We start from the raw sequence: 19119 nt of genomic DNA, 5'->3' as shown, positions 1-19119 counted from the left end.
TATGCTTGAACCCATTGTTGCAGCCACTGTGTCAATCCACCTCGTTGAGGGTCTTCCTCTTTTCCGCTGACCCTGTACTCTGCCAAGCATGATGTCCTTCTCCAGGGATTGATCCTTCCTGACAACTTGTCCAAAGTATGTAAGACACAGTCTCGCCATCCTTGCTTTTAAGAAGCATTCTAGTTGTACTTCTAAGACACATTTGTTCGTGTTTTTGGTAGTCCGTGGTATATTCAATATTCTTCACAGCACCACAATTCAAAGGCGTGAGTTCTTCTTTGGACTTTCTTATTCATTGTCCAGCTTTCACATGCATATGATGCAATTGAAAATATCATGGCTTGGGTCAGGCGCACCTTAGTCTTCAAGGTGACATCTTTGTTCTTCAACACTTTAAAGAGGTCCTTTGCAGCAGATTTACCCAATGCAATGCATCTTTTGATTTCTTGACTGCTGCTTCCATGGCTGTTGATTGTGGATCCAAGTAAAATGAAATCCTTGACAACTTCAATCTTTTCTCCGTTTATCAGGATGTTGCTCATTGGTCCAGTTGTGAGGATTTTTGGTTTCTTTATGTTAAGGTGTAATCTATACTGAAGACTGGTCTTTGATCTTCATCAGTAAGTGCCTCAAGTCCTCTTCACTTTCAGCAAGCAAGGTTGTGTCATCTGCGTAACGCAGGTTGTTAATGAGTCTTCCTCCAATCCTGATGCCCCGTTCTTCTTCATATAGTTGAACTTCTCATATTATTTGCTCAGCATATAGATTTGAATAGGTATGGTGAAAGAATACAACCCTGATGCACACCTTTCCTCACTTTAAAGCAATCAGTATCCCCTTGTTCTGTCTAAACAACTGCCTCTTGATCTATGTAAAGGTTCCTCATGAGCACAATTAAGTGTTCTGGAATTCTCATTCTTCTCAGTGTTATCCATAATTTGTTATGATCCCAGAGTCGAATGCCTTTGCATAGTCAATAAAACACAGGTAAACATCCTTCTGGTATTCTCTGCTTTCAGCCAGGATCCATCTGACATCAGCAATAATATCCCTGGTTCTACATCCTCTTCTGAAACTGGCCTGAATTTCTGGCAGTTCCCTGTCAATATACTGCTGCAGCCATTTTTCAATGATCTTCAGCAAAATTTTGCTTGCGTGTGATATTAATGATATTGTTCTATAATTTCCACATTCGGTTGGATCACCTTTCTTGGGAATAGGCATAAATATGGATCTCTTCCAGTCAGTTGGCCAGGAAGCTGTCTTCCATATTTCTTGGCCTAGATGAGTGAGCACCTCCAGCACTGCATCTGTTTGTTGAAACATCTCAATTGATATTCCATCAATTTCTGGAGCCTTGTTTTTCACCAATGCCTTCAGAGCAGCTTGGACTTCTTCCTTCAGTACCATCGGTTCCTGATCATATGCCACCTCTTGAAATGGTTGAACATCGACTAATTCTTTTTGGTATAATGACTCTGCATATACCTTCCATCTTCTTTTGATGCTTCCTGCGTCATTTAGTATTTTCCCCATAGAATCCTTCGCTGTTGCAACTCGAGGCTTGAATTTTATCTTCAGTTCTTTGAGCATGAGAAACGCTGAGCGTGTTCTTCCCTTTTGGTTTTCCATTTCCAGCTCTTTGCATATGTCATTATAATACTTTACTTTGTCTTCTCGAGACGCCCTTTGAAATCTTCTGTTCAGTTCTTTTACTTCATCAATTCTTCCTTTTGCTTCAGCTGCTCGACATTCGAGAGCAAGTTTCAGAGTCTCCTCTGACATCCATCTTGGTCTTTTCTTTCTTTCCTATCTTTTCAGTGATCTCTTGCTTTCTTCATGGATGATGTCCTTGATGTCATTCCACAACTCATCTGGTCTTCAGTCACTAGTGTTCAATACGTCAAATCTATTCTTCAAATGGTCTCTAAATTCAGGTGGAATGTACTCAAGATCATATTTTGGCTCTCGTGGGCCTGCTCTGATTTTCTTAAGTTTCAGCTTGAACTTGTGTATAAGCAGTTGATGGTCTGTTCCACAGTCAGCCCCTGGCCTTGTTCTGACCGATGATATTGAGCTTTTCCATCGTCTCTTTCCACAGGTGTAGTCAGTTTGATTTCTGTGTGTTCCATCTGGCGAGGTCCATGTGCATAGTCGCCATTTATGTTGGTGAAAGAAGGTATTTGCAATGAAGAAGTCATTGGTCTTGCAAAATTCTATCATTCAATTTCCAGCATTGTATCTATCACCAAGGCCATGTTTTCCAACTACTGATCTTTCTTCTTTGTTTCCAACTTTCGCATTCCAACCTCCAGTAACTATCAATGCATCTTGATTGCATGTTCGATCAATTTCAGACTGCAGCAGCTGATGAAAATCTTCTATTTCTTCATCTTTGGCCCTAGTGGTTGGTGCGTAAATTTGAATAATAGTCGTATCAACTGGTCTTCCTTGTAGGCGTACGGATATTGTCCTGTCACTGACAGTGTTGTACTTCAGTATAGATCTTGAAACGTTCTTTTGACAATGAATGCAACACCATTCCTCTTCAAGTTGTCATTCCTAGCATAGTAGACTATGATTGTCAAATTCAAAATGGCCAATACCAGTCCATTTTAGCTCACTAATGCCTAGGATATCGATGTTTACGCGTTCCATTTCACTTTTGACTATTTCCAATTTTCCTAGGTTCATACTTCATACATTCCAGGTTCTGATTATTAATGGATGTTTGCAGCTGTTTCTTCTCATTTTGAGTTGTACCACATCAGCAAATGAAGGTCCCAAAAGCTTTACTCCATCCATGTCACTAAGGTCGACTCTACTTTGAGGAGGCAGCTCTTCCCCAGTCATCTTTTGAGTGCCTTCTCACCTGGGGGGCTCATCTTCCAGCACTATCTCAGACAATGTTCTGCTGCTATTCATAAGGTTTTCACTGGCTAATGCTTTTCAGAAGTAGACTGCCAGGTCCTTCTTCCTAGTCTTCCTTAGTCTGGAAGCTCAGCTGAAACCTGTCCTCCATGGGTGACCCTGCTGGTATCTGAATACCGGTGGCATAGCTTCCAGCATCACAGCAACACGCAAGCCCGCACAGTATGACAAACTGACAGACATGGGGTGGGGGGGGAGAAAATAAATTACTCTTTGGTAAAGCCATCTGCTTATGGTATTTCTGTTACAGCAGCACTAGATGACTAAGATAGGTATAGTTCATTTATTGAGATTAAAGGAAAAAAAATTACATAATGACTCTAATTTTTGCGTTTTTCCTAAAAATAGTAATTAACATGTTCAGAGTCATTTTTATTTGTTGTTGCCTGTACACTTTGTCTGTTACCCTTAGCTAATGATGCACATTCTTAAATTCTGTCCTCTTTTCCAGCCTTAGCACAAGCCATTTAAAATCTTGTGCTTCTAGTAATGGCTACCAGTGAAGCTAATTTCCCAGCTCAGTGGAGAAAAATACGTTTGTGAGATTTGAGTATTGCTGTGGATTGGATTGTGTCCCCCTAAAATGTATGTCAAGTTCGCTAGGCCATGATTCTCAGTATTGAGTGATTGTCCACCATTTTGTCCTCTGATGTGATTTTCCTGTATGTTGTAAATTGTACCTGTGTGATGTTAATGAGACAGGATGAGAGGCAGTTATGATAAAGAGGAAGGACTCAATCTGCAAGATTAGGTTGTGTTTTAAGCCAATCTCTTTTGAGATGTAAAAGAGAGAAGCAAGAAGAGAGACACGAGGACCTCATACCACCAAGAAACAAAAGCCAGGAGAAGAGCGCATCCTTTGGACCTGGGGTCCTTGCGCTGAGAAGCTCCTTGACCAGGAAAGATTGATAACAAGGAGCTTCATCCAGAGCCGACAGAGAGAGAAAGCCTTCCCGTGGAGCTGGCCCCCTGAATTCTGACTTCTAGCCTCCTAGACTGTGAGAGAATAAATTTCTGTTTGTTAAAGCTATCCACTTGTGGTATTTTTGTTAGAGCAGCACTAGATAACTAAGGCAAAGATCTTTCTTTGTAGCTTATCCGTTTTGTCCCTTCTGTCATTGTTTAATTGTTTGAGTTCATGTTTGATGTCGCCAGTGTCAAACAGGGCCTGGGATAAAATGGAAAAAATATGTAAGTTAATAAATGTGCTGCACTCTACCACTCAATTAAATTAAGGGTAAATGGTGTGTGCTAAGTACCCCCTTTTAAAAATGCATCAATAATGTCTGGGCTTTTTTCCTCTTAAAATAATTGACTTAAAAAAATTCTGAATACATGAATGGAATGAAAAAATGTCTGTGTTTTAGCATGGAAGTTGGATGTATTTTCGTTTAGCAGACACTGTATCCTTTAAACAAAATTCTAAAGATTTCACATCCAGCTTTCAATATAACCCTATAAGGTACAGGAACTCTATTATTCCCATTTTACAGAGGAAGAGATTGAAGCAGGAGAGGCTTAAGTAATTTAATTTGCCTATAGACTCTTAAAACCAGGCTTGTTTGCTCCAAAGTGTATGCACTTAAAAAGAACAAAAAACTACGTTGACTTTTGTCCACAAATAGTCTTGGTTAAGGGAGATGGTAATTCCCGATGTATGAGATGTCCGTAATTAGAATCCACGTTTTTATTCAGTGTGTTAGTCCAATATACGGTAGAGAAAGTAAAGGTCAAAGTAAAGATTTTTTTTTCCCCCTTCAAGTTATGCTTAAAACTAAATTTTCACTTAGAGTCTTTTCCAACTTCTAAATCCTACCCATTAGCAGATTTAGTCACTTCCTCCTCCTTTGCTTTCTTACAATGACGTTGTGATTGTCTTAAGTTGGTGTCACGCTTCCATTTGGTGTACGGAGGTAGTATAGCACTTAACATGTTTCATTGTTAATGTGACTGTCTCTATGTGAGAACATGATGGGCATACGATCTGTGTCCTAACACTCTTGTATGTGCCTAGATAACTGAATATCACTGAATTATTGGCTTGTGGCATTTTCAATTTACAGATTTGCAACCAGGGAGGTCAGATGACTTATCCTCAAATCAGGGGAACAGAGAGCAATAGGGCATGAATAAAATCCAAGTTGCCTGGCTCTTTGTCTAGGGCTCTTCTTTACCATTCCAGGAAGATTGTTTTAGGTTGAGCATCTTAAAGACAACATAAAGGAATAGAGCCATATCCAGAGTGAGCCTGAGTCCTCCAAGGGACACTGGATAGGTTATTCTTCCAGTTCTCTATCTTGTTTAATCTTCTATTCTTTGTCAGTAGTATAAACCTATTCCTATTATGGAAACCGTGGTGGCATAGTGGTTAAGAGCTACAGCTGCTAACCAAAAGGTCGGTAGTTTTAGTCCACGAGGCGCTCCTTGGAAACCCTATGGGGCAGTTCTGCTCTGTCCTGTAGGGTCGCTGTGAGTCAGAATCGACTCCACGGCAACTGGTTTGGTTTTTGGTTTATTCTTTTCATGGTCCCTGGGTGGCGCAAACAGTTAAGTGCTCAACTACTAGCTGAAAGGTTGGTGACTCAAACTCACCCGGAGGTGCCTTGGAAGACAAGTCTGGTGATCCATTTCTGAAAGGTCAGTCATGAAAACCTTATGGAGCACAGTTTCTACTTGGCACGCTTGGGGTCACCATAAGCCAGTTATTAGTCAGAAGGCAATTAATAACAGTAATTCCTGTCATATCAAGGAAGGACATGTTCTTCCGGGAAAACAACAGTGGGTGTAGGTTGTACTCCTGGTACCTTTAAGGCTACTGTACTGCTTTTCCTTTTCTAAAACAGAGCTGACAATATTTAACAGCTCTCTCTGTCTTAAAGCAAAATATTGTAAGGATTAACTGTTTTTGTAATGTGTAAATTACCTTAAGTGTTTCAAAGATGAATGATTAAGAGATGTGGGATAGTAACAATACTATTTTATTTCTGCCACCTGTTATGAAGTTGGAGCTAATTGATGCCATCAGCTGCTCGGTATTGTGTGACTCATCTCCCATGGTAACTTCTGTTACGCACAGCTTGGACTCTGTTGCTGCAATAGTAATCTAAAAGTGCTTAAGCTGCTATATTAATTAAGATTTTATAGTATTTCTTATGGCGATGCCTGAGGATATTTTGTGAAAGAAAGTTAGGGATAAATATACCAGGAGTACCCTTAATTTCACTTAATAGCCTGTGGGATGAATTTATCTAGATAATTTCAAACCAATAACAGAAAGCAAACTCCCCTGCCTGCATTGTATCTACAATGGCCTTGATAATGTAGGCTTGCTTCTTACCAAGGTAGCCTATCTTTACATATTGCAGGATAGATGTTTCAGGATTTTTCCCAGTGTTGAGGTACTGTCACCTGCGAAATAAGTCAGTGTTTAAAATGTCTAATGCATTTTACAAATCTAATATAGATGTGTCCCAAATATGCTAGTACAGAATAGCTTTGGCTTAGCACATCTTTGTTTCCAAGTTCAGCAAGGTGTTGGGTTTATTCTGGAATGCCCTCGTCAGGACTACCTTATATTTTAAATATCTTTCCCATTAGTAGAAGGAAATTGAAGATGCTTTGCATAGAACTATCACATCTCCATGTTTTGCTAAGTTTCTTGGCCTGGCAGAACCTGGCTCGTTAGCCTTCAGGCCATGACGTAAGAATTCTTTCTCATTAGATACTTCCCTGAGGATGTGGCTTACTGCCATTTCTCCACTCTCGGGGGAAAGGTGATATTTTTGTCATTTTACATGGGGCAGTAAAAGAATGTTTTCAAACCAACACACAGGAAAGAAAGGTTAATATATTAAATAAATTAAAAAAAAAAGAAATGGGAAGTGTGCCCTCTCTGTCTTTCTGTTACTACATCTTTCTGATCTTAGACTTGGAGAAAGGGAAAAGTAGATGATCAGAGAACCTAGGGTAAGGAGTAGTCAGAAATGGGATTTTCGCTGTAGAAAAAGCACTCTGCTCTTTGAAGAAAATAGAAACATTAGGAGACTAAGATCTTAAACACAGTCTGTTTCCTGTTCAGTTGAAAAGAAATCAAGTTGCAGAGTATAGAATGCAAATACAGACTTTTACATGAAGCATGTATTTTTGTGTGTGTGTGTATTAAAAAATAACCTTATTTTCTGGCATAGACCTACCATTACTCTTTTTTTTAATAATTTTTATTGTGCTTTAAGTGAAAGTTTACAAATCAAGTCAGTCGGTCACATATAAGCTTATATACACCTTACTACATACTCCCACTTACTCTCCCCCTAATGAGTCAGCCCGCTCCCTCCTTCCAGTCTCCTTTCGTGACAATTTTGCCAGTTTCTAACCCTCTCTACCCTCCTATCTCCCCTCCAGACAGGAGATGCCAACACAGTCTCAAGTGTCCACCTGATACAAGTAGCTCACTCTTCGTCAGCATCTCTCTCCAACCCATTGTCCAGTCCCTTCCATGTCTGATGAGTTGTCTTCGGGAATGGTTCCTGTCCTGGGCCAACAGAAGGTTTGGGGACCATGACCGCCAGGATTCCTCTAGTCTCAGTCAGACCATTAAGTCTGGTCTTATAGTTTATGAGAATTTGGGATCTGCATCCCACTGATCTCCTGCTCCCTCAGGGGTTCTCTGTTGTGCTCCCTGTCAGGGCAGTCATCAGTTGTGGCCAGGCACCATCTAGTTCTTCTGGTCTCAGGATGATGTAAGTCTCTGGTTCGTGTGGCCCTTTCTGTCTCTTAGGCTCATAGTTATCGTGTGACCTTGGTATTCTTCATTCTCCTTTGATCCAGGTGGGTTGAGACCAATTGATGCATCTTAGATGGCTCCTTGTTAGCATTTAAGACCACAGACGCCATGTTTCAAAGTGGGATGCAGAATGTTTTCATAATAGAATTATTTTGCCAATTGACTTAGAAGTCCCCTTAAGCCATAGTTCCCAAACCCCCGCCCTTGCTCTGCTGACCTTTAAAGCTTTCAGTTTATCCTGGAAACTTCTTTGCTTTTGGTCTAATCCAGTTGAGCTGACCTTCCCTGTATTGAGTATTGTCCTTCCCTTCACCTAAAGTAGTTCTTACCATTGCTCTTGACTGAATACTTTATTGCTTAGAAATATTTTTTACCTTCCCCTTTATAAAAGAAGGGAGGCAACGTGTCTTTTTATTCCCAGGTCTGCATTATAACTATCAGTGGTAATAGCCGAAGCCAAAATATTGTATAAGCCCAATGCTGTCGAGTCAATTCCAACTCATAGTGACCCTATAGGCCAGAGTAGAGCTGCCCCATAGAGTTTCCAAGGAGCACCTGGTGGATTTGAACTACCGACCCTTTGGTTAGCAGCTGTAGTACTTAACCACTATGCCACCAGGGTTTCCAAAATATTGTATATCATGCTATATAATATTTCTAAATAGCTTTCTTCAAATGTGTAATAAAGGTGGAATGACAAAATAACACCTGGCTTTTAACAGTGAAGGTTTAGTGGTAGTTCAAATATCACCCATCTTTGGAGCAATTGCCAGTTTTGTGGAAATGTATATTTTGTGCGTTTACATGTTCTAAGCCTGAAAGCAGAATTTATTTGCAATCATGGAAACTTTTAACCTGGTAGGAAAAGGGGTGCTTAGATAATATTTAAGGTAGAATAACAATCACAGAGGCTTGTGGGCCTTTTCATTTATTTTAACCTACAGTAGGTGTGAAGCAACCCCAGAACCAGGACTGATATTCAGCAAGCGAGCTGGTCCAGCAGGTACAGATTGTTTACAACTGTGTCCCCTGTGCTTTGGTCAGTGCTTTTTCTAGGTAGTTCAGATCCCATGATATCTGAGAGTTATCCAAGACATTATATCCTGAGTGTTGTTTAACTGGCCATCTTTCCGTGTGTACAAACCAGAGTACAAGTGGCCAATACTACGGGAAATTGAGTGCTACAGGTCAAGTGGGTGTCTCAGTTTTCTTATCTGTAAAATGGACGTAATCATATGGAGCTGAGGGTCTTCAGTTAATAGGTGCCAAGCCTTGGGACAGTGCTTAAAACAGTATGTGCTCAGTAAATGTTAGCTACTGCTGTTATTATTATTATTAAATGCCTATTATTCTGCAGAAATGCTGGGTTAGCAGCACTTGAGAGCACTGACTGAGATCTGTAGCTGTGAGCAGAGATGCCTAGAGTTAAGTAAGATTAGAGAAAGTACCTGACTTGTATTCTCCTCCTGTCTCATCTCCTCCTTTCTTTACCCCTCTGCCCCATTCTCACCTTACTCGAGTAGCAGAACTGACCATTGCAAAGGTTGTCACCTGGACAGTTTCCCCTCCTCGTAGTACCCTGAGAACGTGTTTTCTCATCTGAATGGCCCTGTACGGAAGTTTCGAAACCCTTCATTGAGTAGCTCTTGAGCTGTTTACCTCTCAGAACTGCGAATGTAATTAATAATGGAGACATTAACCTGAAATAGAGGCAGTCATACCCAAAAGGGTTGTTTAGATCACAGAGAACCTATAGTGCTAATCCAATACTCTGTAGCATGGGTGTACAGTTAATGTTACTGTCTTTTCCTGCCCCTTCTATTTCCTTCTTTTATCTTTGGAATATTTGATTGTGTTATCAGTGAAAGTTTACACAGCAAATTAGATTCCCATTCAATTCATATACAGATTGTTCTGTAACATTGGTTATAATCCCCATAATGTGTCAACACTCTCAGGGTCTCCACCCTGCCTGCCCATTTCCATCCATCCAGTTTCCCTGCCCCTCCTTGCCTTCTCGTCTTTGCTTTTGTGTAAATGTTGACCTTTGGTCTTGTGTAGTTGATAGTTTAAAGGAGCACACTCCTAACGGATGTTACTGTTTATTTTATAGGCCAATCTATTATTTGGCTGAAAAGTGACCTCCTGGAGTAGCTTGAGTTCCAGGTTAAAAAGATACCTTAGGGCAGTAGTCTCCAGGGTTGCTCTAATCTCTATCAGTCCAGTTAAGTCTGGTCTTTTTTAGGAATTTGAGTTTTGTTCGATACTTTTCTCCCATTCTAACTGGGACCTTCTTTTGTGTCCCTGGTCAGAACAGTCAGTAGTGGTAGCTGGGTACCATCTAGCTGTTCTGATCTCAGGCTAGAAGAAGCAGTGGTTCATGTGGACCATTAGTCCTGTGGACTAATTTGGCTTCCCTCATTCTCCTTTGCTCCAGACAGGAAGAGTCTAATAGTTATGTCTTAGTTTCCGTTCTGTTTCTTTCTTGTTCACTCTTATCTTTGTACTGGCTTTTTTTCTCTCATCTGGGCTATTGTAATTGCCTTCTTTCTGGTTGCCCTTGTTCCAGTTTCTCTCCCTGCCCCACCCCCAGTATTTCCTGTATCCTGCTCCAAATGAATTCTTCCTAGATTACAAAGCTCGTGGATATATTACTTACAAAAAAAAAAAAGACAGCTACAGAGTCTATTTTTGGCGGTTTGATAGGCTACAGATTCTGAAACTCTCGCATTATAAAACATCTAAAAATGATAGATAAAATATTTTTAAACACCTGTTAGTGACTGGTTGAGCCTGTAAAAATAAAAGAGAAATTATGTGAGGCCAAAAATAAAGCATGACTACAAATCTAGGGAGGAAAGCTAACCTTGGAGTCCCCAGGTGGTGCAAACAGTTGATGTATTTGCTGCTAACAGAAAGGTCAGAGATTCTAGTCCACCCAGAGGCACCGCAGAGGAAAGTCTTGGTGACCTGCTTCTGGAGAGTTGGCCATTGAGAACCCTTGGAGCACAGCTCTACACCGACACACGTGGGCGGGGCACAGCCCTACACCGACACACGGGGGCGGGGCACAGCCCTGCACCAACACACGGGGGCGGGGCACAGCCCTGCACCGACACACGGGGAGCGGGGCACAGCTCTACACTGACACACGTGGGGTTGCCGTAAGTCAGGGTCTGCTCAGGGACCTCTGGTTAAGCTAACCCTGTGACTGCCAGACCCTCAGGGAATCACTGGGTCTGGGTGTCCAAGGAGTACTGGAGATAAAATTCCATCGCTTTTAGCACAGAAGGACAAAGAGATGGACATCGTGAAGAGGTTAAGGTGTATGTGGGAAGTCAGAAAGGAGTGCCGGAAGATTATAATAGTGGAGATGATAGAGAAAAGACAATATTCAAAGACATAATGGCTGAGTTTTTAGAAAGGATACACAGCCCAGAGAAAACCAGGCTGGTTAAATCAAAAGAAACCCACACTTAGACATAACATTTAGACTGAGGGTAGACATCCCAACAACACTGGAAGCCAAAAAGATGAGGAAATACAGATAGTCCTCGGTTCATGACGTATTCAGGTTACCACGAACTATACTTATGATCATCTTTTTGTGTGCGTGTGTACATCTTATCATTAGTAATATGCATGTATGTATGTATTAAAATATATCTAAGTTTATATGTAATGTTTCCAGCCTCCAAAGACAAAGATCAGATTTATAAAGATACTGATAATAAAAGGCAATAATAATGGAAAAAAAAAAGTATTTAACTTACGTCAGAACTGACTTAAACGATGGCATCTTTGAAATGGAACCCCAGTGTAAGTCAGGGACTACCTGTAATAGTTTCAGAGAAAAGTAGTTATCAACCTATAGTTATTTTATGAAATGAAATGTTTTTATATAAAGAAGAATAGAAAAAGATTTACCACTAAAAAACCTGCATTAAAGGAACTTCTCAGGATGGACTTCAAGAAGTAGTTGAAAATGGCCCCCAAAGAATGATCTGAGGTAGAAGAAGTAGTGACAAATAAAGGTGATAATAAATATGAGGGGAAATCTTAACATACAATAATGGCTTTTAGAAAAATACTGATGTATATCTCAGTAGTAGAAAGGAAAGCTAAAGTAACAGACACCAATGTCATATAAGGTTAGAGGCAGATGATTGATTTTAAAACATTCCGAGGTCCTTGTATTTTTTTTTTTTTTAAAAAAAAGTGAAAGCTATTGATTATCTTTGGATTTTAAGTATGCATGTTAAAACCTGCCATGAAAGCATGATCTAGCATATAAAATATCTTTTGGTTGGGTTCAGTAAACATATTCTTACAGTAAATACCTATATATTTGTTAAGGTACATCTGCCCACCATTTCCCTATCACTATTGTAACTAAGGAAACCCTGGTGGCATAGTGGTTAAGTGCTACAGCTGCTAACCAAAGAGTAGGCAGTTTGAATCTGTCAGGCGCTCCTTGGAAACTGTGTGGGGCAGTTCTACCCTGTCCTGTAGGGTCGCTATGAGTTGGAATCGACTCGACGGCACTGGGCTTGATTTGGTATTGTAACTAAAACCTTTCATTTGGATACACTGAATTTCTAACCAAAAATCTTTTCACTCATTCCTTCACGTCATATTCTTTATATAACTGCCATTGCGACTCTTTCCTCAGTATTAAGGTACTTAGTAACACCTGAGCTATGGTACCAGTTTTAACTCATTCTACAGTCATCATTATGAAGAATAATGCACTTCGGTAGTTGGTGTTTAGCCCATTGTGGTTCACGCAGTGAGCCTCACTGCACTGTGTGTGTGTGTGGTTTTAGAATTAGCGCTGTTGAAGCTTGCCTCAGTAGAGCCTTTCCAGCCTACTCTAGTCCACAGTGCTTCTGTTCTTCCCTGGATTCCATTTGTTTGTACCCACACTGTCTCACCTGGAAAATGGAGATAATAATAGTACCTTACTTTTGGCATTATGTACAGATTAAATATGTTAATACATGTACAAGCACTTGGAGCAGCACTTTATATAGCACTAGCTGTATACTGCTTAGCACTTGGATTACAGGTTGTTCCATTCAAGTCTCAACCAACTAAATTGTATTCAACCCAAAGGCAAGATTAAGTTTTACGCTTCTGTGGGAGTTAGAAAAGTCGACTGTGTGATAGGTTAATTCTCGTTCACTTAGGGAGAATAGGTGACTTTGAAGATCACAGTTCAGGTGGGCAGATGTTTGGAATCTGTTTCTACTAGGCTTGGTGTGGTAATGATCAAGAACTATTTTAAAAAGTTGTGAGCAACCACATGAATCCATAGGTAATGAGAACCTTCAAAATTGGAAAAATAGATTTGCAGTTCTTCAAACTGAAGGGATCTCAGGATGCCACTAAAGTAGCTTTAGGAATGTTTTTAAACTCCAGGGCCTTTGTTAAAGCAAAAGAGGTTTTGTAAGTTCCCTTCCAGCTTTAAAGTGGAGCCCTGGTGGCGTACTGGTTAGGAGCTTGGCTGCTAGCTAGAAGGTCCACAGTTCGAATTCACCAGTCACTCCTTGGAAACCCTGTGGGGCAGTTCTACTCTGTCCTATAGGATCGCTATGAGTCAGAATCAACTCAACGGCAATGAGTTCATTTTCCTTTCCTGAAAGTTATGTAGATTATCCAGATTGTAAAGTGAAGCAGCTGAAGTCCTGAGAGGTCGAATGAATTTTCAGGAATTACCCAGTTTTTTTTTTACCCAGTTAGGGGCCACTGGATGAGAGGATGTTTTTGAGACAAGGCATGATCTAGAAGGGGCTAGAAACCAGCTGGTGTGCTTTTCGGTGAGGCTGTACCACACCACCCTGCTTCTGATCCTGGTCTGCAACAGCTCTGGACAGCCTGGGCATCAGTCACTTTCAGTGTGATGGTTCTCATGAGGAACGTGTCGTAATTCGGCATCTATGGAACAATCCAGTGAACTTTTATTATATATCTTATATATGGTTACCTATGTTAATCTTTTTTTTTTTTTTTTTAATAAAGGGGACTATGGTATACACTTTTGGTCATTTATTTTTGAGTACACACTTTTAAACTTTACCTAGGAGAGACAGAAGGGCTGATTTTTTTATGTGCCTGAAAACCTGCAGAGCGGATGTTTTAAATCTTTTTTTGTTTGTTTGTTTTTGGCCAGGTGAATATCTCAGTATGATGTTGGCAGGAGCACCTGTGTTCCCTAGGGTGGATATTTACATAGTTTCCCAAGCCCAGGAGTTATTGTTGTCTTTAGTCAAAGGAGATTTAAAGAATTCGCTTAAGAATAATATACTTCCTAATTTAACCAGGTGCCCAAGTTAAAAACAGCCAAATTTTTGATAATGGAATAAAAATGTATAGCCCTCCCTAGCTATTTGGGTAAACATGTTTAGAAAAATTGCATTCAGGAAGTCACGTATTCCAATTACAGATTTTAAATTTGTTCACAGAGTAAGAATAAATAATAAACTGTTTTCTTAATCTGTGCTTGTGGTTTAGGACAATCTGTAAAAGCTTATATAAATCAATAGAAAAATTCTACTTTATACTGAAGGAGAATATTAGGGCTTCTGAAAGAATTAATTTATTGAAAGAGTTTTTATGAAAGTGCCTATTGTGTGCCTTGACTGTGCTAGGTTCTGTGAAGTAGAAAGGTGAGAGATACGTGCCCTCAGGTGATTCACAGTCTAGTGAAAGAGGCATTTAAACCAAAAAAAAAAAAAATAACATTACAATGCAGCAAGATCTGCACCAGAGGTGTGCACAGGTTTCCACGGAAGTGATGGTAATTACAGGTAGAATCTGTTTGGGGGGGATTGTGGGAGAAATGGCTGCAAGTGGTCAGATGAACTATTAAGGTGAAATCCTTTCGTATCCTGAGACTTTCTATCATTTCTCGACTCTGGTACATGAGCCTCTTAAGCTTTCTCTGGAATCACTATGTATTTTCAGTATACCTTTTTGCTTTCCTAGTCATTAAGTCATCTCTTCTAGAGAGCAGGGTCTAGAGTCATGTTATCTGGGCACAATCCCAGCTTTTCCTCTTACTAGTTTTGTGACCATAAGCAGGATACTTAACTTCTCTGTGCTTCTGTTTTATACAAAAAGGAGGTAGTAGCTTCTACCTCACAGAACTATCGTGAGGATTAAATGAGATAATACATGGAAAACATTTTAGAATACCGTCTGGCACACACTAAAGCTCTCAAAAAGTAGTTATAATTGTTAGTTTTGGTGTCTAATAAACCAGGCACATTGAAACACAACCACTATGTCAGACATGTAGATTCTCTTTCTAAAATACTAATTGCTCTCAAATAAAATTTTCCTTTTTTTTTTCCCCCTTTCTAGCTCCAAGAGGAAAGCGAGGGTGGAAAACCTTTTATGCCGTGCTGAAGGGAACAGTTCTTTACTTGCAAAAGGTAAAATAAATAAAAATAAAACCCACAGAACTTTATGAAACAATAATTAAACAAGGTACCCAGAGAAGCATTTATTACATACAGAGGCTACATCAAACACCCAAGGGACTGTTTTATTGATGTTTAAATTGTTTTTTAGATTTTTTTTCTTCTTTGGTGAAAAAAATTATCTTCGGGTGTATATGATCAGAGAAACGGTTTTGTTCTAATTAGGTTGAATGTTTTTTATTGAATGTAAATTGGCGAGTTAGACATTGTGTGGTTTGTACAGATACAGACCTGTGGCAATTCCTGCTTTCAGTTGATCTTGTATATTCTTCATTTATATTACTTTACCTGTTTTCATTAAGTCTTACCTAAAACTAGACTCATGTGTTTTCATTCAAGTTCTAAAGTGTTTGTACTTAAAAATACAAATTAATTCTGAGTTACCTAAATAAGGTTTTGACCAGATCGTTCCCTGTCAGGAGACTTTCTTCCAATCCTAGAACCTGGAAATCTGTTTAGGATCCAGTTCGTAAGTTCGGACCCTTTGAGAGGTGGTATCTGGAGCTTTCGTGACTAGAACGAAGTATATTACTTTGCAGAGCCCAGCAGAATTCTAGCTCCCGCTATGAAGGAAGGGCACGGAATTTGGGCTGATAATGTAACATCGTCCTCAGTAGTGACTAATAGGAAATGATTTTTTAATATATTTGGAATCATTCTGTAATAAAGTTTTGGCATCTTACTCTTTTCACTCTGCTTATTATCATAAATACTTTCTCATATAAATAAAAAATTTTTCAGAAGGCTTTTTTGTGTGTGTCAGTCTGGTGTCTGGTCACACACTAAAATGGTATGACATTATGTTTTATTTCTTCTTATTGCCTTATAAAATTTATAAAAGCATTAGTATTAAATGCTTGGAGTACATTCCATTAAGTAGATTTACTATAACCTTTTCATCATTTTTAGACATATTCTCTTTCTGGCTATTCACAGTTACAAATAACAGTACTTATATATTTGTGCACATTTCTTTTTATCTCCTTAAGATAAATTTCTGGGAGTGTCATCGGTTACTGAGTAGCAACTGACTAAAATTCTTGAAGCGTATTTCTAAATTGCTTTTAGAAACTTCATACCAGTTTTCATTCCCTACAACCTTTTGGTGATTATATTTTTCTCACCACAACTTCTCCTCACATTTTAATTACCCATGTAGGGGAATTTAAGGAAGATTTGTAAGTAATATTTTTATAATTCTTTTTTCCCTTTATTAGAACTTTATTTTATTATGCTTTAAGTGAAAGTTTACAAATGCAGTCAGTCTCTCATACAAAAATTTATATACGCTCAGCTATGTACTCCTAGTTGCTTCCCGCAATGAGACAGCACAGTTCTTCTCTCCACCCTATATTCTCCGTGTCCATTCAGCCAGCCTCTGTCCCCTTCTGCCTTCTCACTTCACCTTCAGACAGGAGCTGCCCGCATAGTCTCATGTGTCTACTTGAGTCAAGAAGCTCACCAGTATCATTTTTTTGTAGTCCAGTCCAATCCCTGTCTGAAGAGTTGGCTTTGGGAATGGTTCCAGTCTTGGGCTAACAGAAGGTCTAGGGACCATGACCTCTGGGTCCTTCTAGTCTTAGTCAGACCATTAAGTCTGGCCTTTTACAAGAATTCTTTATCAGAACTTTTTTCAGCTGTCTAATACAAGATCCTTTTGTTGTCGCCCTTTTGTAATAGATCAGGCAAGGAATATTAGAACATGGGACACTTCATCTTGGGCCAGAGCTGTCTTATATGGGTAAATAGCCTTCACAGAGAGAATTCTAGATTTGACTGAAACCAAGAGAGCCCAAAGAAGATGATTCATGATATTCTTCTAAAACTTGCACATTACTTTTTAAAGACAAAGGGGGAAATGGAGACTGTTGCTATTTGGAGACTCTTCGTGCTTCTAGGTGATCAGATATCTTGTATTGACTTTATTTGCCTTTGGAGTCAGCCCAGCTTCTAACTGATAAGTCAGCTGCATTGGCCCCCATTAAAGCAGCATGTGTGGCCATGCTGGGCCCACACCGGTCCTTTCAGCTAGCTTTGTCTCTGCCGGGAACAACTCTTTGAAATTAAACTTCACCTAGCACAGTGGTTTTCCCAGCATAAACCCCATTCTCTTAGCTTTTTCATTTTCTCTGAAATCTCTCTAAGGGGTGCAGCTGTCTTTGGCAAAAGCACTGAATACCTAACCACAGGATTTCCACCCACTCCATCCCAGGGTGGGCCTGGGAAGAGAAGAAAAATGCTCTTGCTTTCAATATTTGATAGTGAATGCAAAGGGAGATGCTGTTTCCAAGTCAGCAGCTTTGTCTGTCTCATTGTTCTCTCACTCACATGGGTGTACTGGTGTGAGTTTGACTTAACCAGATACAGAAGAGAAGGGACTAAACATTGACAAGATAATGTCTTTGTACAGTTCGAAGCATCAGCATCCATTTGGATTGGAGCTCCAAAATTAGATTACATCTCCGGATTTGTAGTACCTCTGGAGCATGGCAAATGTGCACTTCGGGAAAAGCTGAGTGAAATTCCTCCTTTAAAGAGAAAAACCTGGCACTGAGGAAATTATGCATTTGAGTGGGAGAGTGCAAAGTAGAGCTGTAGGTTATATATCAGGTTGATATTTAAGTCAATAAAGATGCCAGCATGGCTGCAAAGTATCTGCTTAGGATGAGCATAAACCAGGAAGAGGCCGCCATGTTTTTGTAACATATGTATTGTCTGTTCTTACAGTTGGTAATGCTCTTAAGTTAGAAAGAGGCTGAAAGAATGTGACAAATGCATAAAATCTCAACATGGTATCAACCACTCTCTGTTCACAGAAGCCTCACACAGATGCGTGAGACTAGCTCCTTTTAGTTTAAGATCCAGTTTATAGGTTCTAACCCTTTGAAAGGTGGTCCTTGGAGCTTCCACCTCCAGGGGCAAGTGAGGTGGAAGCTTTATCTCAGTTCACCAGCCTCATTATGAATGTATCTATGCCAATTGTTTAATTAGTTTCCTCCTGATCTGTAAAAAAAAATATTTAAAAGACTGATAGACCATACAAATATAAACACCCAATGGGCGTCTGAGGAGCCCTGGTGGTGCAGTGGTTAAGTGCTCGGCTGCCAACTGAAAACTCAGCAATTTAAACCCACCAGCTGCTCTGCGGGAGATTGATGACCTGCCTCCATAAAGATTACAGCTCTGGAAACCCTATGGGGCAGTACTACCCTGTCCTGTAGGATTGCTACGGGTCAGAATCTACTCGAGGGCAACAGGTCAGCAAAGTTACAGGCATCTACCTCTGAAAATCCCAAGCACTGTAAAGTGAGTTAACAGTGGTGCCGTCTGCTGCAGCTACTAAGAGGCCTTCAGAATGACCTCTGGAATATTGTGCTGCCCCAAAACAGCAGGAATAGGTATTTAGCCTTCTTCCTTCTTGGATTACTTCCAGGTTACATCAGCAGAGGCATTGGAGATTCACTACTGGAGTTCTTGCCTTCCACGCAGGAGACCCGGGTTCAGTTTCTGGCCAATGTACATCAAGTGCAGCTGCCACCTGACTGTCGGTGGAGGCTTGCGTGTTGCTATGGCAATGAATAGGTTTCTGCAGAGCTTCCAGATTAAGATGGACTAGGAAAAAAGGCCTGGCAACCTACTTCCTGCAATCAGCCAGTGAAAACCCTATGGTTTCAGTTAACAGATCTGTAACCAGCCATGGCAGTGGTGCAGGACTGGGCAGTGTTTTCTTCCATTGTGTATGGTATCCCCATGAGTCAGGGGCCAACTCAACAGCAGTTAACAACAACACAGAGTATGTTGGAGGCTCAGTACTGGTGATAGATGTATCCCGATGTCCAACTAATATCCCAGTGCTGCTAGTCCTTAACCACTTTGGAGTCCTCATTTACCAGTACATGATGACAAACACTACAAAAAACA

The 19119-nt window shown here is 40.1% G+C and overlaps 1 protein-coding gene across 11 annotated transcripts in view; it reads left to right on the top strand.

Annotated features, from left to right (window-relative positions):
- PSD3 (pleckstrin and Sec7 domain containing 3) overlaps positions 1–19119 on the top strand; it is a 696342-nt gene that overhangs the window by 616156 nt on the left and 61067 nt on the right. For all 11 annotated transcript variants that reach the window (XM_064272734.1, XM_064272735.1, XM_023551047.2 and 8 more), the window contains one exon: positions 15080–15150. In XM_064272734.1, coding sequence (XP_064128804.1) covers positions 15080–15150 — 71 coding nt within the window. The remainder of the gene's footprint in view (positions 1–15079; positions 15151–19119) is intronic.

Source organism: Loxodonta africana, chromosome 19 (assembly GCF_030014295.1).
Source record: "Loxodonta africana isolate mLoxAfr1 chromosome 19, mLoxAfr1.hap2, whole genome shotgun sequence".
Classification (NCBI taxonomy): domain Eukaryota; kingdom Metazoa; phylum Chordata; class Mammalia; order Proboscidea; family Elephantidae; genus Loxodonta; species Loxodonta africana.
The sequence above is the reverse complement of the archived record's forward strand: the minus strand, read 5'-3'. Positions and strand labels throughout refer to the sequence as shown.